The sequence below is a fragment of the Juglans microcarpa x Juglans regia genome, chromosome 5S (genome assembly GCF_004785595.1).
Source record: "Juglans microcarpa x Juglans regia isolate MS1-56 chromosome 5S, Jm3101_v1.0, whole genome shotgun sequence".
NCBI classification, from domain to species: Eukaryota; Viridiplantae; Streptophyta; class Magnoliopsida; order Fagales; family Juglandaceae; genus Juglans; species Juglans microcarpa x Juglans regia.
In genome coordinates this window covers 4,416,844-4,433,905 of record NC_054603.1, presented here as the reverse complement: position 1 = coordinate 4,433,905, position 17,062 = coordinate 4,416,844, and the positions used below count along the sequence as shown (strand labels likewise).

The 17,062-nt window shown below is 40.4% G+C and overlaps 2 protein-coding genes across 3 annotated transcripts; both read right to left on the bottom strand.

The window, feature by feature from the left end:
- Nucleotides 1-276: 276 nt before the first annotated feature.
- Nucleotides 277-1,423, bottom strand: LOC121266827 (VQ motif-containing protein 4-like). Its single transcript, XM_041170654.1, has 2 exons — nt 1,164-1,423; nt 277-1,125 (listed from the first exon to the last, which is right to left on the bottom strand). Exons 1-2 carry the CDS (start codon nt 1,308-1,310, stop codon nt 526-528), a joined length of 747 nt encoding a protein of 248 aa, XP_041026588.1. The 5' UTR covers nt 1,311-1,423; the 3' UTR covers nt 277-525.
- A 3,813-nt stretch (nt 1,424-5,236) lies between these two features.
- Nucleotides 5,237-8,643, bottom strand: LOC121266826 (eukaryotic translation initiation factor 3 subunit D-like). 2 transcript variants are annotated; one of them, XM_041170652.1, is made up of 2 exons: nt 6,826-8,643; nt 5,237-5,477 (listed from the first exon to the last, which is right to left on the bottom strand). In XM_041170652.1, the coding sequence occupies exon 1, from the start codon at nt 8,536-8,538 to the stop codon at nt 6,850-6,852; it is 1,689 nt and encodes a 562-aa protein (XP_041026586.1). In that variant the 5' UTR covers nt 8,539-8,643; the 3' UTR covers nt 5,237-5,477; nt 6,826-6,849. The 2 variants fall into 2 exon arrangements, with proteins under 2 accessions (XP_041026586.1, XP_041026587.1); XM_041170653.1 differs by lacking the exon at nt 5,237-5,477 and adding an exon at nt 6,087-6,413.
- Between the last annotated feature and the right edge of the window lie 8,419 nt (nt 8,644-17,062).

The window sequence follows — 17,062 nt, the reverse complement described above, 5'->3', positions numbered from 1 at the left end:
TCGTTTGGGGTTTCAGATTTCGTCCTTCATTAATTATCCAAAGAAATTTAGGGCTCATTTGGATACAAAATCATCTCGCTTCTCATCTCATCATCACCTCCCTATCCAAACCAACCCATCACACAATCCCTACTCTCCCTTTTTTGGCAGATTAATCACAAACCCTACTCAACTAAGCTTCACACAACTATTTGGCTTAAAAATTCATTTGAGTTCTCTAATTTCAGCAAGTTAAGAAAAAAACCATAAGCAAAAACCACTTCAAAGAAGAAAGAGTAGTCAAGATTATTTTTTTCTCACTCAACTTTCTCGGCAACCAAGCGTAACAAAGTAGACCCCAGAAGGAGGGGGAGAGAGGGATTACATTTCACCTTTTTTTCTCTCGGAGTGACATGACATTTTACAATTTGAAGCAAGATGCTCTCATTCTCCGCAAACATCCCAGTACATATATATCGTTCTTTATCCTCCTCCTCAATGCCAATATAATACATAAATCTAGAGCAACGTTAAAAACCAATTATTTCAAGAAGAAGAAGAACCTGAAACTCTCGGCGACGTCGTTGGGAACAGAGGCAAAAGCCGGGGTTCCGATTCCCTCGGCGTCGTCGCCGGTGAGGGGTGCAAGTAAAAACCCTTCTCTTTGATTGCTTTCTCCTCAGCCACCGTGTCCAACTTAGCATTGGCGTTGCTTTGGGGAGAGATGTAAGCGGATCGGTCAAAGGGGTCGTGTATGAGCGGCGTGACGGGGCTGAGAGCGAGCGCCGGGAAGTCGAGAATGCTCGGGGAGAGGATCTCGGGCTTGCGAGGCGAGAATCCGGAGTTGTTTGAAGCAAACACGGGAATCAAGGGGTTGATCTTGAAGTTTTTAAGGGAGCTTCGGCGCTCGTAGAGCTTGAACCCGGATTGTTGCTTCTTGGGCATAACGGATTTGATCGGCGGGATGTGGGTCTTGGAAGGCGGGTCGGATGCGGGACCGTTGGTGGTGGGTTTGGTAGAGGAGGAGGCGTGCTTGGCGGTTTCGGAGGATCCGGTGAGCATCTGGACGACTTGTTTGAAGGAGGAAGTATCAGCTTGAACGAAGGTGGTCGGGTATGGGTTTGCAGATTCGGATCTGGTGATGGGCCTGAAAGCTTGGTGTTGGTTTTGGTGCGGTAGTGATGGTGGGGTTGGGGCGGTGTGGGTTGAAGTCCATTGCTGTGGGTGGTGGTGGTGCTACTGCTACAGTTGGAGCTGTGGCTGTTTGGGGATGGCAACAGAGATGGGTTTGCTTTATGGGATTCATGGTATCTTGGAGAGATTGACTCCATTGATGACTCTATGAGATGCTCCACAAACACGCACACAGATAAAAACAGAGTCACGAAGACGAGGAAGAAGAAGACGGAGAGAAGAGAGAGACTTTGATGAGAGATTAGGAAGAGAGACTTGTTACTTTCTTCTGTTTGGTAAGAAATGTTTTGGGGGTATTCTTTGGAGTTGGAGAGCCTCTTATTGCGGCTTTACTCCACACGTTGTTTAGGAGTGTGCACAACACGTTCCAACAACACTACTCTGTTCAGTTACGTTCTAAACATGTCAAGCCCAACTGTGACATTTTAACTCATAATTATAATTGGGATGTACAAAATCAAAAAGTCTTCGATCCTCCAATCCAGTTTCTATTACGAGAATGCTATCGAGAGGAATTGTTCAGTGCAGGAAAATTAATCTGAAAATTAATTTATACAGTTTAAATTGGGTAAATCTTATGTATTTTTTTTAGAAAGAAAGGAATTTTTTTTGAATTTATACAAAAAAAAAAACTATTTCTAATTCTATTTTCAAAAAAAGAATAATGCTAAATTTATATATCTTAAAATTATATCTAGTATTATTATTTTAGCAAATGAATTATTGTTTTGTTACTGTGCAATCAAGTCCAAGTTGAATTGAGATTTGTTTATAAAAGATGAAAATTTACATATAATATATTCTTATTTTACTGACTTAAATATAATAATTAATAGTCAATGAGTAGTATTACACCCACCGAGCATGAGATGAATCTGATAAGAGTTAAAAAAAATTGATTTTTTTTCATTCATGTTTTAATATCCATAAATATTTTTTTAAATTTAAAACTCCATTAACAAATAATTCTTTAATCATTAAAAAAATTAAAAATTAAAAATTATAGAGACCCATTTTTTATAGCTAATATTAATGTATATAAGTTTATTACTCGTCAAAAAATTGACCCAACCAGGAACTGAAAATACGCGCTTTAGGAGGAGAGTAGTTGAGTAGATTAGCTTTAGAGGGAAACTCCAGCTGGGGGCATACCATTGGCTAAGCTTTGCCAAAAAAAGGAGATGTACCAACGGTGGTGTTTGGAGAAAGAGAAATGGGTGGGGGCTATGTAGCCTCTCTCAGAGAAGAGAGAGAGAAGAAGAAATCGTCAAAAAGAGGTTCAAAATTTCCAATTGACTTGCAGTCTGACTACGGCATTAAATTAACAGAAATGCTTTGATCCCGAAATCGGGACTCAAATAGTTGAGTTTTTTTTTAAGATAATATTATGAATTTTTAATTTTTTTTTAAAATATTTATGATGATTAAAAAAGTATATAAAAAAAAAGAAAAATTAAAAATTAAAATGTATTATTCAGTGACTCTATTCGGGACACAATTTCGGTAACTGTAGCATCACCTTTAAATTAATAGATAAAACTAATAAATAACATTAATCATAATAATGTTTTTTTTTTTTTTTTGGTCAAAGTCTATCTGTTTTTATTTAATAATCTGAACAAATAAGAAAATAAACAAGATTTAGGCCTCTTTTGAGATTAATTGAGATTAAAATTAATAATTAAATTAAATATTATTAAAATAAATAGTTTTAATATTATTTTTATTTTAAATTTTGTAAAAGTTAAATGATTTATTTTATTTTGTATATAAATTTTAAAAAAATTATACTTATTAGATGAAATAAATTGTAAAAACAGATTATAAATGTTGAAACATCTCTTGTGGATCCTCCCTAAGAATAAAGTACACTGAGTGTGTTTCCCACTAGAGTTGCTAATTAATAAATTTTTTTTTCTTTTTAAAAACAAAGTTAATATTATATGTGTTTTGTCATGTATAAATTATTATGTCTATTGGCAGAGAATTTAAGATATTTTGCAGGGAAAGTGTCCCCACCCAACACTTACCATCTTATAATTTTTATTTTTATTGATAAATGATAAGTATATATATTAACTATTAAGCTGGAGTACTTGCTGTCTGGTCATTTACAGAGAAAAATTGCTAGATATTTGAATACTTCTTCATTTGGATGGATACTTCAAACTTTGTTCTTTTCTTTAAGCATTTTCAAGGATTTCCGTGCTCTGTGTTTCTGCTCTTTTTCCCTTTTGTTTCGATCTGCAGAAAAGAAATGACAGCTGAGAAAATATAACAAAATAAGAAGGTAAGAACGAAAACAAAAACATTTTGGAAAACAACTCATTTACCCATTAGCTCTAATGCACAGTGGCAACAAAATACAAGAACAAAAAAAAAAAAAAAAAAAAAAAAGAGATTTGTTTAAGGTTAAGGCATTCAAATCTCTTGAAAAATGAGATCTACTAAAAAAACACACTTTCCTATATTAGACTCGACTTTTTACACCTACATGAACTTACATATTTAAAATTTGTATGTAGTATTATTCATCTTTTAACACTTACTGTAGATTTTTAGGTATGAGAAAATAAATATAAGAGAAAAACTAGGTAATGCACAAGCTTACAGAAACATTGAACCTGAGGACTAGGGTAAAACACAGCAATCACGGCAGACTCAAAATGCATTCATTTGGGCATTTCAGCAAACAAGAGATCCAAGCATCAATCAACTTCTATAGAACTACTGCATTATTAGATAGAGCTTTCTGTTCTCAGCAGTAATCGGATCACACTCAAAAAGCAGCAATCATCATGCTCCAACTCCAAGAGTTACTGTTCAACCTAATGTGGTAGATGTTGGGTTGCTAAGGCAATTTTAAAGAAACATGGTGTTCCTTTCAAATCTCTGATTGCCCAACCCATACATGCATGCATCCTAGTTAATAAAAGGCTTTTCTTTTCTCTGCTATTATTATTATTTTTTTATATCAAATCAAAGGTTGGCTACCTTTGATATATTTTTATTCTCAAATCAGAACCCTATTGGACCAACATTCCTTTGTCATCCACAAGTGAGCAGGCAATGGACAACAGAACTACCATAGACTCTGTAGAATTGCTGATCTAGTTTATAAAATAATTCCAAATTCCAAACTCATCTTGTGCTAAAATACTAAATAAAATTTTTACATTTTCCTTTCTTTCACTTAAAAACATATTTCAACGCTAAAAATATTCAACCAATCGCTTGATTTGGTTTCTGTCACAAAAGACAAATACAAAAGCCAAAATAGAATATATTTTAATAAGTCTTGGTATGTTTTAATTGTCATCCAAACAAACCTTTGAGACTTTCAATGTTAATTGTCAAACGCAGGCTGGCTTTAGCATAAGTCAGAGAGACAAACATCCACATTGTATTTGATACTTATTGGGAGGAACCTAAGCTACACTGACAGGGAAAAAGGTGAAAAAGAGAGATGAATCCAATGCTCATTCTTTAGATGAATTGAGAAAGCAAATGCCGGTTAAAAAGTGTTGAAAGGGACCACATTCTAAATGCAAATAGTTCCAATAAGACCGACTGGGGACCTGAGGTGGTGCTGTCATGGAAGACTCCATTAATGAGTTGGGAGTGCTAGATGCACCCGCTGGGAGTGAGCACGTTTTCGAAAATTTTGATTCCACCGAATTGACACGCACACATTTCTCAGACGCAAAATTTGTAGCAAATATGACTCATCAGATCTGATATTTGAAGGGAAATTTATAGGGACAGTTATGTTGTTAGAATCTTACCATTTGATCATCAGGGCAAACGAACTTCCGGGGTGAATGCTAGAGATTTATTTTTTCTTCCCTTAGTCAAAGCATAGTTCTTTGCCTTTTGGGCCATCTGTTTTGGGCTCGGGTGACTCTACTTACAATTACTAGAACTGATGGGCTTCTTATATTGCATCACTAATGGGCTTTGGTCTCGGGCCCAGGGCTCTCTCTCTCTCCCTGAGGAGAATTTAGAACAGTACACAATTCATCCAGATAGTTGAAATGTGAAGTGAAAACCAAAACATGGCATCTGAACAAACAAATTGTGTAGCTTTCATTTCTAGATCCCGCAGAAAATCCTTCAAATGGGAAGTAATTGAATCAACCAAGTCTCCAAAAATGCATGCTATAAAAGCTTCTTGTCTTTCCGCCAAATAGCAACGACATTTTGCAAAACAAGAAACTACTATGGCACGATGTTGTTGCAGAAATCTCTCTCGCGGCAACATAGGTTACAATCACTTCTTGCTCCTCGGAATAAATGGTTTTGATCTGCAAAAACAAATCGAAGATATAGCATTCAACAACATAACTGTATTCTGGGATATACATGCACATTGCGAGAAAGCAATGGAAATTACTGGCAAAATATGGTTCAATTTGGTTGCTTGTTATTCTAAATCTTGCAAAATAAGACTTAATACTACCTACCTGACTAATAATATGTGCAATTTGATTTTAGCATCAAAGGAAAGTTTCAAAACAGAGATATAAAATAGTGTCAAGTAGCATACTTAACCCTTTCAATTGACGAATCAAGATAAGAGGAAAGAAGACGTTTTATAGAAGAAAGAAGATGGGGTGTTTGAGACCATTAAATTCCAAATTATCTAATGCCAGAGAGATCAATTAATCCAACTAAGGATTCCTTACCGAAGGGATTATGTCACAAGTTCTTGGCCTAAAGACATCACGCAAAGTCTGGGCCTCTCCTAATTGACATAACCTTTTCAGCTACTAATTTTTGGTCATTACACGCAGGAATAAAAACTCCTGCTTCAAAAATTATATGTTGTAGATTCCAAGGAAGAGAAAAGAGATTGGGGGGGGGGGGGGGGGGGGGTGTGGCGAATATGACTATATGTTAAGAGGCATAAGACAGGAGATCAAATCCGCCAAAGGAAACTTTGAATCTGATGCAGACTCATAGGGCATACTTCAGCTAACAAATCATAATCCAAACAACCAAAACCAACCACACAGACGATGAGAGTTTTCCAAGAAAAAGGAAAAGTGGCAATCTCAGATCACCTGTAGCAGTGACTTTTAACTACCATTTTGAACATTGTCATTAGTTTGTTCTACGACCATCCGGTATTCTGAAGAGTAAGTGAAGTAGTAACTTCCATTTAATAGTATTAGTCACAGACTCGCAACTATATCCATGGAACAATCCCTAAGAGTTTTGCTCGGCACTCTCTAGTCATTCTGCAAGTCAATAATTTTCTTTCGCATCTGTCAGGACCTTATCTGATATATTTCAAGTAATGCTACATACAGTCGTAGAGTTCACAAGTACCGCACAATTTTTTTGAAAAAGAGTGGAGTTCATTATTAAAAAATTAGTTTTGTTTTTTTCTTAATGTGGATCTCGTATTTATTTACTTTTTTTCAAAGGGATTGAGCGGCACTTGAGCACTCCACAGCAAATATCATTTCTCTATTTCATCCTCTATTTCATCTAGAGTTCTTACGCATTGGTTAGAAACAAGAACCCTACAGGGCTAATACCATTATTTTTTCAGCTTTTATTAGGAGGAATTTTAAACCATCATGCTCATTACTCAAATAATGACAGAAAACAGATATGTGGCAAGTGAATTGGACTGAAAACCATTACCTCTAAGCTTGAGCATCAACCTCTCTATTCGACATCATTTACAGCAGCAGCATTTGTCTCGCCAGCATCGGCATCCTCCACCGGTGGCTGAACCTGCTCGTCCTCTGGCAGCGGCTCCTCCACATAGTCATTCTCAAATGCATCAGATGACACCTCATAGATCCTAACTTGCGGCTTAGTCGGGTCCTTCACAAGCACGTACTTGCCCTCATTCAATTTCATGCAAAGGTCCACAATGGATTTCACAATTCCCCACATATTCAAAGAGTTCAAATTAATCTGCGCCGCAAACTCCCTCGGCTTGTACCCAACGACCGCCAATATCACATGGTTAAAATGATCGCGAGGATGAACCCGCGAGACATACCCCAATTTCATCAAATCCGCGCCAGCTAGCATAGCTTGAGAGGTCCATTGAGCCAACTTGTTCGCGTTGTTCTTCAGCTCGGTGGCCAATACAGCACCTCTTTGGGTCTCAAGCTTCTGCCTCCAATCGACTCCAGAGTATTTCGGGTCGAATTCATTGAGCGCATTCAAAGTGAGGAAGGACCTCTGTTTGTTAACCTCGACCACGCTCTGGACCTCACACCGCGCCACCAAGTACATGTCATTGTCCAGCTTCCAACGCCTGTACCTATACGCCACAGAAGCGACCTCTTCCCCTTCGTTTGCAAAGGGGTTGGGCTCGTCGAAGGTCACCTTGTTCCCGTCCCGAATCAGGATCTGCTGCGAGAAATTTTGGTTAATGTAGGCGGCCTCGACACTGAGGGAGTACGCTGAGTTGATATCATCCTTTGCCTCCGGCAATGGCTCCTGCGATGTCTCATGCACCGAGAGCAAATCGAGCTGCGAGCCGTCCCTTTTGTCGAAGAACAGCTTATTTCCAACCCTCTGAACAACAATGTCCCACGAGTACACCGATCTCGGTGCGCACATGAGCGTGGATAGAATTGCATCGGTGGCGAAGACCGTTGCTTTGTCCTCGTTGGCGAGGCGACGGATGACTGGATCGTCGGTGGTGGTGACTTTGAAGAAATTGCGGTTCTTGAAACGCTCGAGGCGGCGCTCGTTCTTCGGAGTAATGCGATCGTAGGAGCGGTCGTAGAACTCGAGCGCGCCGCAGAGGATGAGATCCTCTGGCTCGGGAACGGAGAAAGAGAGCTTGGAAAAGGTGGAGAAGGGGATCTGATCGAGCATGTTCCACTCGGGCTGGATGTCCACGGAAGACTTGGACACGGCGGCCTCGCGGCGCGGCGCGTTAGGGTTCGGACGGTTGAGGTGGTATAGCCGGTCGCGACGGGCTCGCTCCTTCTCGGCCTCGCGCTTGCGGGCCTCGACCTCTTCGTCTCGCCGCTGGGGGAGCTGGCGTTGCTGCTGGAACCGCCATTTCGGACCGAACCTGGGCTTCGGAGGCGGCTTGCCGTCGACAAGTCGGAACGAGTCGTCGTCGGCCGAGGCAGAGAACGATTCGTCGTTGGAGAAGTCGAAGACGGAGTCGGAAGGGTTCTTGGGGCGGGCCGGATTGTTGTAGTTGCGCGTCCAGTCTGCGGCCCGGCCGAGCTTATCGGAGCGGGAGAAGGGGGCAAAGGGAACGTTAAGAGGAAGGTTGTTAGTGCTGCCGGCGGCGACGGAAGTGGTGGTTTCGGTGGAATCGGGTGGGCCCCACCCTTCGGGATTGAATGGGACCAATCCAGCGTCGAGTCCTACAACCATGATCAAGGATTTTGTCTCGCTGAGGTTTTGGATCTGGGTGCCACTGGCAAGCGATGAAAAAAAAGGAGGGAAACCCTAGGAGACGCTAGGGTTTTTGGATAGGAAAATGATTTTTTCACTATATTTTGTACAATATATTATTATTATATAAAAATATATTAAATGAGAGATATTTTTATAAAATATCTTATAAAAATAATATATTGTATAAAATATCTTATTTAACACATTATTGTATAAAATATTATAGATATATCATTACTCTTTTGGATAAGAGAAAATGATAAGACAAAGAAAATGCTCGATTACAGTCTTGATCAAAGTGGTTTTCATACGCATGTTTATTGCACGTGTATGTTGTTTTTTTAAAAATGAGAAAGTCTACTATGTCGTCCCACTATAACCGCTCAATTTGACCGCTGGTCAAATTTTTTTTATTTTTTTATTTTTACTTAGTGGTTAAGGAAGTGATTTTCAATTTATTGGTGTATTTTTTTATTTTTTAAAAATATTTAAATGTAATAAAAAATGTGAAAAAAAAACAAAACCACTGGGCGGCACGCCCAGCAGTAAGAGTGGGGCGGCATAGTAGCCCCACTCTTTAAAAAATAATAAAAAATTCTACTCGAAGGCGGATTGGCGCATGTGCACCGAAGATGACATGGAATGGGTTTGGATAATAAAACGATGCAGATTACTTTAGCGGAAGATGAAATTAAAGATTAAAATGTGGTAAAAGAAGACATTATTGAAATGGTGCGTTTCACCCTTCTCCTTCTTCCCCATTCCCTTAGAAGCTCTTCTCCTTCGTTGAAGTTCCCCCCAAGCTTCTGCAAGCCGCAGACTCAGCCTCATCTTGGGATTTTCGTTGTCGTTGTGATTTTCTTCGTCCTCAACCTGCTAGCCAATTCAATCACCATCGGTATCTCTATCTCTCTCTCTCTCTCTGATTTTTGAAATCAATTTTGATTGTTTTTACTTGTTATGTGCTTAAACTCTAATCTCTAATTGTATTTTGATTGAAACCAATTTTTTGTATTTTTAAAGGGGATCCCTTGATAATCCTTGGTTGTCTTCTGGATATGCACGTTTGTGTATTTGTTGAAAATATTAGGTTTTTAATTTGTATTTGTTGGATGACTTTTTAATTTGGGTAGGAGGAGGAGGCCTTTTGGATTAGAAACCAGGACACAAACCTTTAGACCTAACACTAGATTGGTTTTAGGATTAGAAACAAGGACACCGTGGTACGAGTGACCCTCACTACCCACTAGTTGTAGAAACAAATAAAAACACTGATTCTTGCATGCATTAAATTTTTATACATAGGTTTTTAGGTGAAACAACAAGACAGACTAGCATGATAGGAACCCAAGTACAAGTTACAAGCTTGTTAACATCATAGATTGAAACTTGTGGGGTTGCATACAAATGGAGCTAACCAATTTTGATACTATATGATGGAATTTCTAACTTCAGCTCCTACATAGGGGAGGGAATGATCGATGGTACTGTAAATAATCTTAGTCTTGAGACTGAGTTCCTGCTAATTTTTACTCTTTTATAACTGTTTTTAGGGAAATGCCTTATTTTGATATATTTTAATACTGAATATTTTTCTACCAGTGTAAGACATGTTTTATGTATTCTTAATGCAATTAATAGAAGGATGTCATGTTCCCATACAAATTTAATTCTTTTGAGTAAAAGGTGGAGTTGATGCCTAGGCTTTTTTGAGAAGCTAAATAATATATGGAGTCATTTTAGAGCCTAAAATACTGGAAGGCTTGAGGTGCCTGTAAACCTTTTAAGTTGAATTGAAGGCTCGGAAAGGATGGACAAGATAAGTATTGGAAATCGTGAGATAAGATAATGGCTTCCCTGCAACTTGTTATTTTGGTCTTGGTGAAGTGAAATGAGAAAGTTAGATATATGGTTTTTTATTTAAAAAGGTGGCTATTGAAATTAGGTGGCAAAATTAGCTTTACCAAGACTTATGCACTTCATAAATATTTCACTCAACCAAAAAGAGCTCAAATCGTAAATTCTTGCCTTTGGAATTATTTTTAATCAATTGAATGTTGACACTTCTAAAATTTTTTCTCTCCGTACTCTTGAGGAAAAATGTTGTGTTTTCTCATTGGTTTTCTCATTAGTTTTCTGTTTTTGCTGGTTGAGACCAGTGTTTGTTAGCCTAGAGTTTTCAAGATTTTATGAGTAGTTATTTTGTGATGGGGTCGAGCAGGAATGTTGTTATTGATAAAAAATGTTTTGAGATTATGAAGATGAATGCAAGGTGGTGGAGAATCACCAAGAGCAGTTGTCGCGCGGTGAATCACATCTTCATTGAGTAAGACTCCTTGGGGTGGCTGGCTGGCATGGTAGAGGAAGATATAGTTTCAGAGGGCCCCTCTGTTTTCATCAGGTCGCGTAGAATTGGTTCTCACGTGTTGGTGATTCAGAGACAACGCAACTCTTATGGGAGTTTCTTCTCCTTATCAGAGTTCAGTCATGAGGAACGGCACGGCTCACTTGTGATTCCGGAAGGGAGGAAAGGTGTTATAGTTGGAGGAATTTTGGTGAGTTGTTGAAGGAAATTGCTGCAATTGCAACCTCAACCTCCTTTGTTTTGGGAAAGGATAACAAAGGGAACCACCCATGGACGCTGCCTCCTCCACTACCATAGGGGCATGAAGTTTTTTCTTCGTACAAGGAGGCTCTGTCTGGAGCTCCAAAACCTACAGAGGGGTCAGGTCCTCTGGTGAAGACGCGGCCCTGTGAAGAAGCAAGTGTACGCAGGCCTTTGTCGAGGCCAAGTTTGGAAACTTTGTTACTAGCATTGGCAGAGATGGAGAAGCAAGTGGGTGGGTTAATTCTTAATATGGGTGTATTAAAACGTTGCGTTGAGGAAGGACTTCAGAGGGAGAAGATATTTGTAGGGGTCCAGGGTGAAGGCTTCTTTAACGGACCTGTGTTTGAGTATGGGCTTAAAGGGAAGGGAACCGTTTCTGGTGGGCCTCATTTGCAAGCCAAGTCTACCCAGTAGCCCATCGATTTAGCTAATCCCGTAGCCCAGGGCTTGAAGCCTGCGTGGAGACGCAGGGAAGCCCACGGAGCTAGCCCAGTGTCGTCGCTACCGTTGGTGGCGGGTCAGGCCTCCTCGTCGGTGGAGGCGAGTTCGACGGTGGCGGTGGTGGGCCCGCCGGTGAGTTCTGTGCTACCTAAGGTGGTGTCGGCAGGTTGCAGAGTTGATGATCCGATTCTTAGTATTGCCAGAATCCTCGCGTCGGCGACTCAAACGTTGGCTTCCCTGAAAAAGAACCCGACGACTCAAACGCCGGCAGCCACTGATACGCTTACTTTCACTACGGAAGCCCTTGATGAAGCCAGTGTCTCTGCGCAAGCCTCGTTGGAACACGGGGTCTTTGGTTCGCCTGAATCCTCACTGAAATAGAACCCGACAGTGTCCCTCATGACAGTGACTCTAACGTCGGCAGCCACTGATACGCCAACCCATTCCAAGGAAGTCCTCGATGAAGCCAGCGGCCCTACGCAAGCTTCATTGGAACACGGGGTGCTTTCGGAGGGGCCGCCACCTTCTATGGTGGCACAGACTTTGCCGCCGGTATGTTCTGGCCTACTTCCTGAGCCTCTGGTGACGAATACTCTATCGGTGCCGTCTCATAATCATTTGTTGGATGTAGTTGAACTTTCGGACCTAGCAGTGGCACAGACAGAGACGCCAGCTCCTTCTGGGCTATTTTCTGTTCCCCTGGCTGCGAAAACAGTAGCTATTGCGTCGGAAAAGGTGGTAGAAGAGTCCGATTTTCTCGAAAATACTGGTTCTTTGGTTCTGTTTATGGCTAACAGGGATGGGGAGGATGAACCTACTCCACTCTATTCATTTCATCCCAATGTGTTAGACTGGGTTATCCGGAGAGCAATGGACATTAAGCACATGGTAGGAATTTCTTATGGGGATTTTGAAGCTGAATTTATGGCCTTACTTACAGCCGTAGAGACAGTCAATGCCCAAGCAAAGTCCGACCAATCCTTGGCTTCGGCCAAAAAAAGGGAAAAGGAACTCAAAAGGCTAGATTGGGCAATGAAAGATGATGGAGGTGATAAAAGCTCTACTCGGGAGCGTAGTAAGGGAAGGGGGAAGATGGTTGTCCCATGAAACCAAAAATAATTTCATGGAATGTGAGGGGGCTGCATGATCCTAATAAGAGGCTCCAAGTTAGAAATTTACTTCGCCAGTGGAAAGGGAACATCATATGCTTACAAGAGACTAAATTGGAAGTTATTACTAGACAAGTAATTCACAGTTTATGGAGAGGACAACATTTTGGGTGGTCCAACCTACCTTCAAAAGGTGCTTCTAGGGGAGTTTTAATTATGTTTGACACAAGGGTGGTGGAAAGGGTGGAGGAGTGTGTGGGTGATTTCTCGGTGTCATGCTCTTTTGCTAACATAGAAGACGGCTTTAAGTGGGCTTTTGCGGGGGTTTATGGCCCTAATCTTGATTCAGAGGGAAGATTTTTGTGGGAATAACTGGCGGGAGTCATTAGTTGGTGGGAGCTACCGAGTTGCATAGGGGGTGACTTTATTTCAGAACAGGAGCTCATGGACATTCCATTATCAGGAGGCACTTTTACCTGGTCCAACAACCGTAACTGCCCATCATGGTCAAGGATTGATAAATTTTTGCTAACACCCGATTGGGAGTCACACTTTCCGGATGTGGCTCAAAGAAGATTATCCCGTTTATGTTCTGATCACTTCCCTATCATTTTAGATTGTGGAGGCATCCATGGGGGTAGAAGGTATTTTAAATTTGAATATATGTGGCTTAAAACTGACGGTTTTGTAAACAGGATCAGACATTGGTGGACTTCCTATAGTTTTCAGGACTCTCCAAGTTTCATTATGGCTAAAAAGCTAAAAGCGTTGAAACAGGACCTCAAGCAGTGGAATGAACAAATTTTTGGCAATGTGCTTCAGGAAAAGCGCTCTCTTTTAGAGGAATTACAGGGTTTGGAAGGTGAGGAGGAGGCCAAATCCCTTTCTGATCCTGACAAAATCCGTAAGAACCAGGTAGTTGCTGATCTTGAAAGGGTTACTTTGATGGAGGAGATTTCATGGAGGCAGAAATCAAGGGTACTTTGACTTAAGGAGGGGAACAAATGCATGGAATTCTTCCACAGGATGGCTAACTCTCACAGGAGGAATAATGCTATTGATACACTGATAGTAGATGGGACAGCTTCTTCGGATCAGACGGTTATCAAAAACCACATTCAACAATAATATCAACAATTATTATCAGAAGAGCATAATTGGAGACTGAGAGTGGATGGGTTGCCTTTTACCACTTTAGATCAGCACAGTGCAAGGTGGTTAAAAAGGCATTTTACAGAAGAAGAAGTGGGCAATGTTATCATAAGTATGGCAAATTATAAGGCTCCCGATCCGGATGGGTTTACCCTAGGTTTCTTTCAAGCTTGTTGGGAGGTGGTCAAGGAAGATATTATGCAAGTCTTTCTTGATTTTCATTCTAATGCTAGATTTGAAAAGAGCCTCAATGCCACCTTTTTAGCCCTCATTCCTAAAAAGGTGTGATCTAGGGATGTGAGGGACTATCGTCCCATTAGTCTCGTGAATGGGATGTACAAGATTCTTTCTAAAGTGCTAGCAAATAGACTAAGCTCAGTGGTGGAAAAACTAATCTCGAAGCCGCAAAATGCGTTTGTCAAAGGTAGACAAATCCTTGACTCGGTTCTTATTGCAAATGAAGTATTGGATGGTCGGCTTAAGTCTAGAGAGCCTAGGCTACTTTGCAAGTTAGACATGGAGAAAACTTATGATCATGTCAACTGGAAGTTCCTTCTTTATTTACCTGAAAGAAGTGGTTTGGGGGGAAATGGCAGAAATGGGTAGAATTTTGTATCACTTCAGCTCATTTCTCCATCTTGGTAAATGGCTCTCCGGTGGGTTTCTTCAACTCCTCTCGTGGCCTGAGACAGGGAGATCCGCTCTCCCCTCTACTTTTTTATTTCTCATGGAAGCTCTCAGCAATATGATTGAGGGGATGGTGGATGGTGGGTTACGTCATGGTTTTTCAATAGGGAATGGTGATCTTAACATTTCTCATTTGTTATTTGCTGATGACACACTTATTTTTTGTGGTGCACACCTCAGTCAAGTCCAAGATTTGAGGGCGTTACTCCTTTGCTTTGCGGTTGTGTCAGGATTGAGCATTAATCTCGCTAAGTCGGAAATAGTGCCAGTGGGGGCCGCCCCCGATGTGGAGATTTTTGCTTCTACCTTGGGTTGTAAGATATATTCGCTTCCTATGAAGTATCTTGGTTTATTGTTGGGTGCCTCTTTTAAATCTGAAAGGATTTGGAATGATGTAGTCGAAAGGGTGGAGCATAGATTGACTGCTTGGAAGAGACTTTACTTGTCGAAAGGTGGTAGGTTGACTTTGATTAAAAGCACTCTTTCTAACTTACCCACCTATTTCTTGTTTTTGTTCCCGTTTCCCACAAAGGTGGCTAATAGAATTGAGAAGTTACAAAGGGATTTCTTATGGAGTGGATTGAGGGAAGAGTTCAAATTCCACATGATTAATTGATCTACAGTTTGTGCCCCAATTTCTGGGAGGGGTTTGGGGATTCGCCACTTGCTGAAATTCAATCAAGCTCACTTGGGTAAGTGGTTGAGGAGGTACCAAAATGAAAGGGAGGCTTTTTGGAGGGTGGTCATAGATTCTTAGTTTGGGGAAGCTTGGGGAGGATGGTGTTCGAATGAGGTACGAGACACTTATGGAGTGGGTTTATGAAAAAACATTAGGAGTCTTTGGGGGACATTCCGAGAACATGAACATTTTGTTGTAGGCGATGGTTCGCGTGTCCGTTTTTAGTTTGATATATGGTGTGGTAACCATTGTCTACGAGATACTTTCCCTGCCATCTTTGCATTTGCAAGAGTTAAGGAGGCATCGATTGCCTTTCTTCATTCTTCAGCAAATGGCACTCCTCAATAGAATATTGACTTTATTAGGGCAGCCCATGACTGGGAATTGGAGTCTTTTACAGAGTTCTTTGCGGCTTTATATTCCGCAAGTATTCTAGGGGGCTCCAGTGATAAGTTGCTTTCGAATCATTCTAAGAAAGGTATCTTCTCGGTTAGTTCTTTTTATCAAAAGCTCAAGAACTCCAGTTTGTCTAATTCCCGTGGAAGAGTATATGGAAGACAAAAGCTCCTTCAAAAGCAACCTTCTTTGTCTGGACAACGTCTTTGGACAAGATTCTCACCATAGATAATTTGAGGAAACGATGGGTCATTATCCTAGATTGGTGTTGTATGTGTAAGAAGCAGGGGGAGTCTATTGATCATCTGCTTTTACACTGTGAGGTGGCTAAGGCTGTATGGGATGATGTCTTCTCAAGAGTCGGACTGTCTTGGGTTATGCCTTGGAGATTGATGGATTTCCTCACAAATTGGACAGGACTACACGGAGATTCTCAGGTAACGGCAATTTGGAGATTGGTACCAATATGCTTGTGTTGGTGCATTTGGAGGGAGAGAAATGCTAGATGTTTTGATGATCAAGAGAGAACAAGGAATGAGCTTAAAGTTTTCTTTTTTAAGACTTTGTTCCTATGGGTGGGGACTATAGTTTGTAACGGATGTAATGTCCATGATCTTCTTCTTTCTATTGTTTCCTCTAGCTAGGCGTGTTTTCATGTATACTTCCTATGTACCTGGGCTATGCCTATTTCTATGAATATACTACCTTTGATTACCGATAAAAAAAAAAAATTATTTTAATCATTTAGAAATTTCGAGAGTCGTATGCTGCATCATTCATTGACAATCATTTAGAGATTTTGAGAGCCGTATACTTAATTGTCGTTTCATTGGTTTGTATAGAATTTTGATACTAAGTACTGGTTGTTTGTTTGTGGCTGTTAGGGATTATCATAATATAATTATTTCAAATGGGCAGATAGTGGTGAAAACAAAGAAAAAGAGAGGAACAACTTCTGAAGAGGAGTAAGAAGATAGAAACTGAATTGCTATGATGGAGGAGGAGCTTTGGAAAAGAGAGGAACAACTTTTGAAAAGGGAGTTCGAGGTCCACAACAACCAACTCGCTATTCAACTGCAAGAAGCATATATCCTAGCAAAACGCACACTACTTCGTGTGTATTGGATTATTTTTATATTAATTTCATTGTATTTCATACGGTCACAATGAAACCCCATTACGAGAGGAGATTTTGTATATCATACTTTTGTGGCCTTTGCTATGTATAACCTCAACCAACTAGTTGTGAACTTTCTTGTAAGTGACTTTGTCTTTGTGTATGGTGGGACTTTTGTGGCCTTCATGTTCAGGTTTGCTAAGGTTTTTATCAACCGGGGAAGTGTGATAGTTGTGAGAAAATTAATATGCTTGCTAAGATTGCTAAGCTTTGTAGTAAGCTGGGAAGATGCATGTGCATCAATACTCTTG

Coding starts and splice junctions, on each gene's coding strand:
- LOC121266827 (XM_041170654.1), bottom strand. CDS start 1,310: ATGGAGTCAATCTCTCCAAGATACCATGAATCCCATAAAGCAAACCCA. Junction 1,126..1,163: donor CCACACCGCCCCAACCCCAC/CATCACTACCGC, acceptor CAAGCTTTCAGG/CCCATCACCAGATCCGAATC.
- LOC121266826 (XM_041170652.1), bottom strand. CDS start 8,538: ATGGTTGTAGGACTCGACGCTGGATTGGTCCCATTCAATCCCGAAGGG.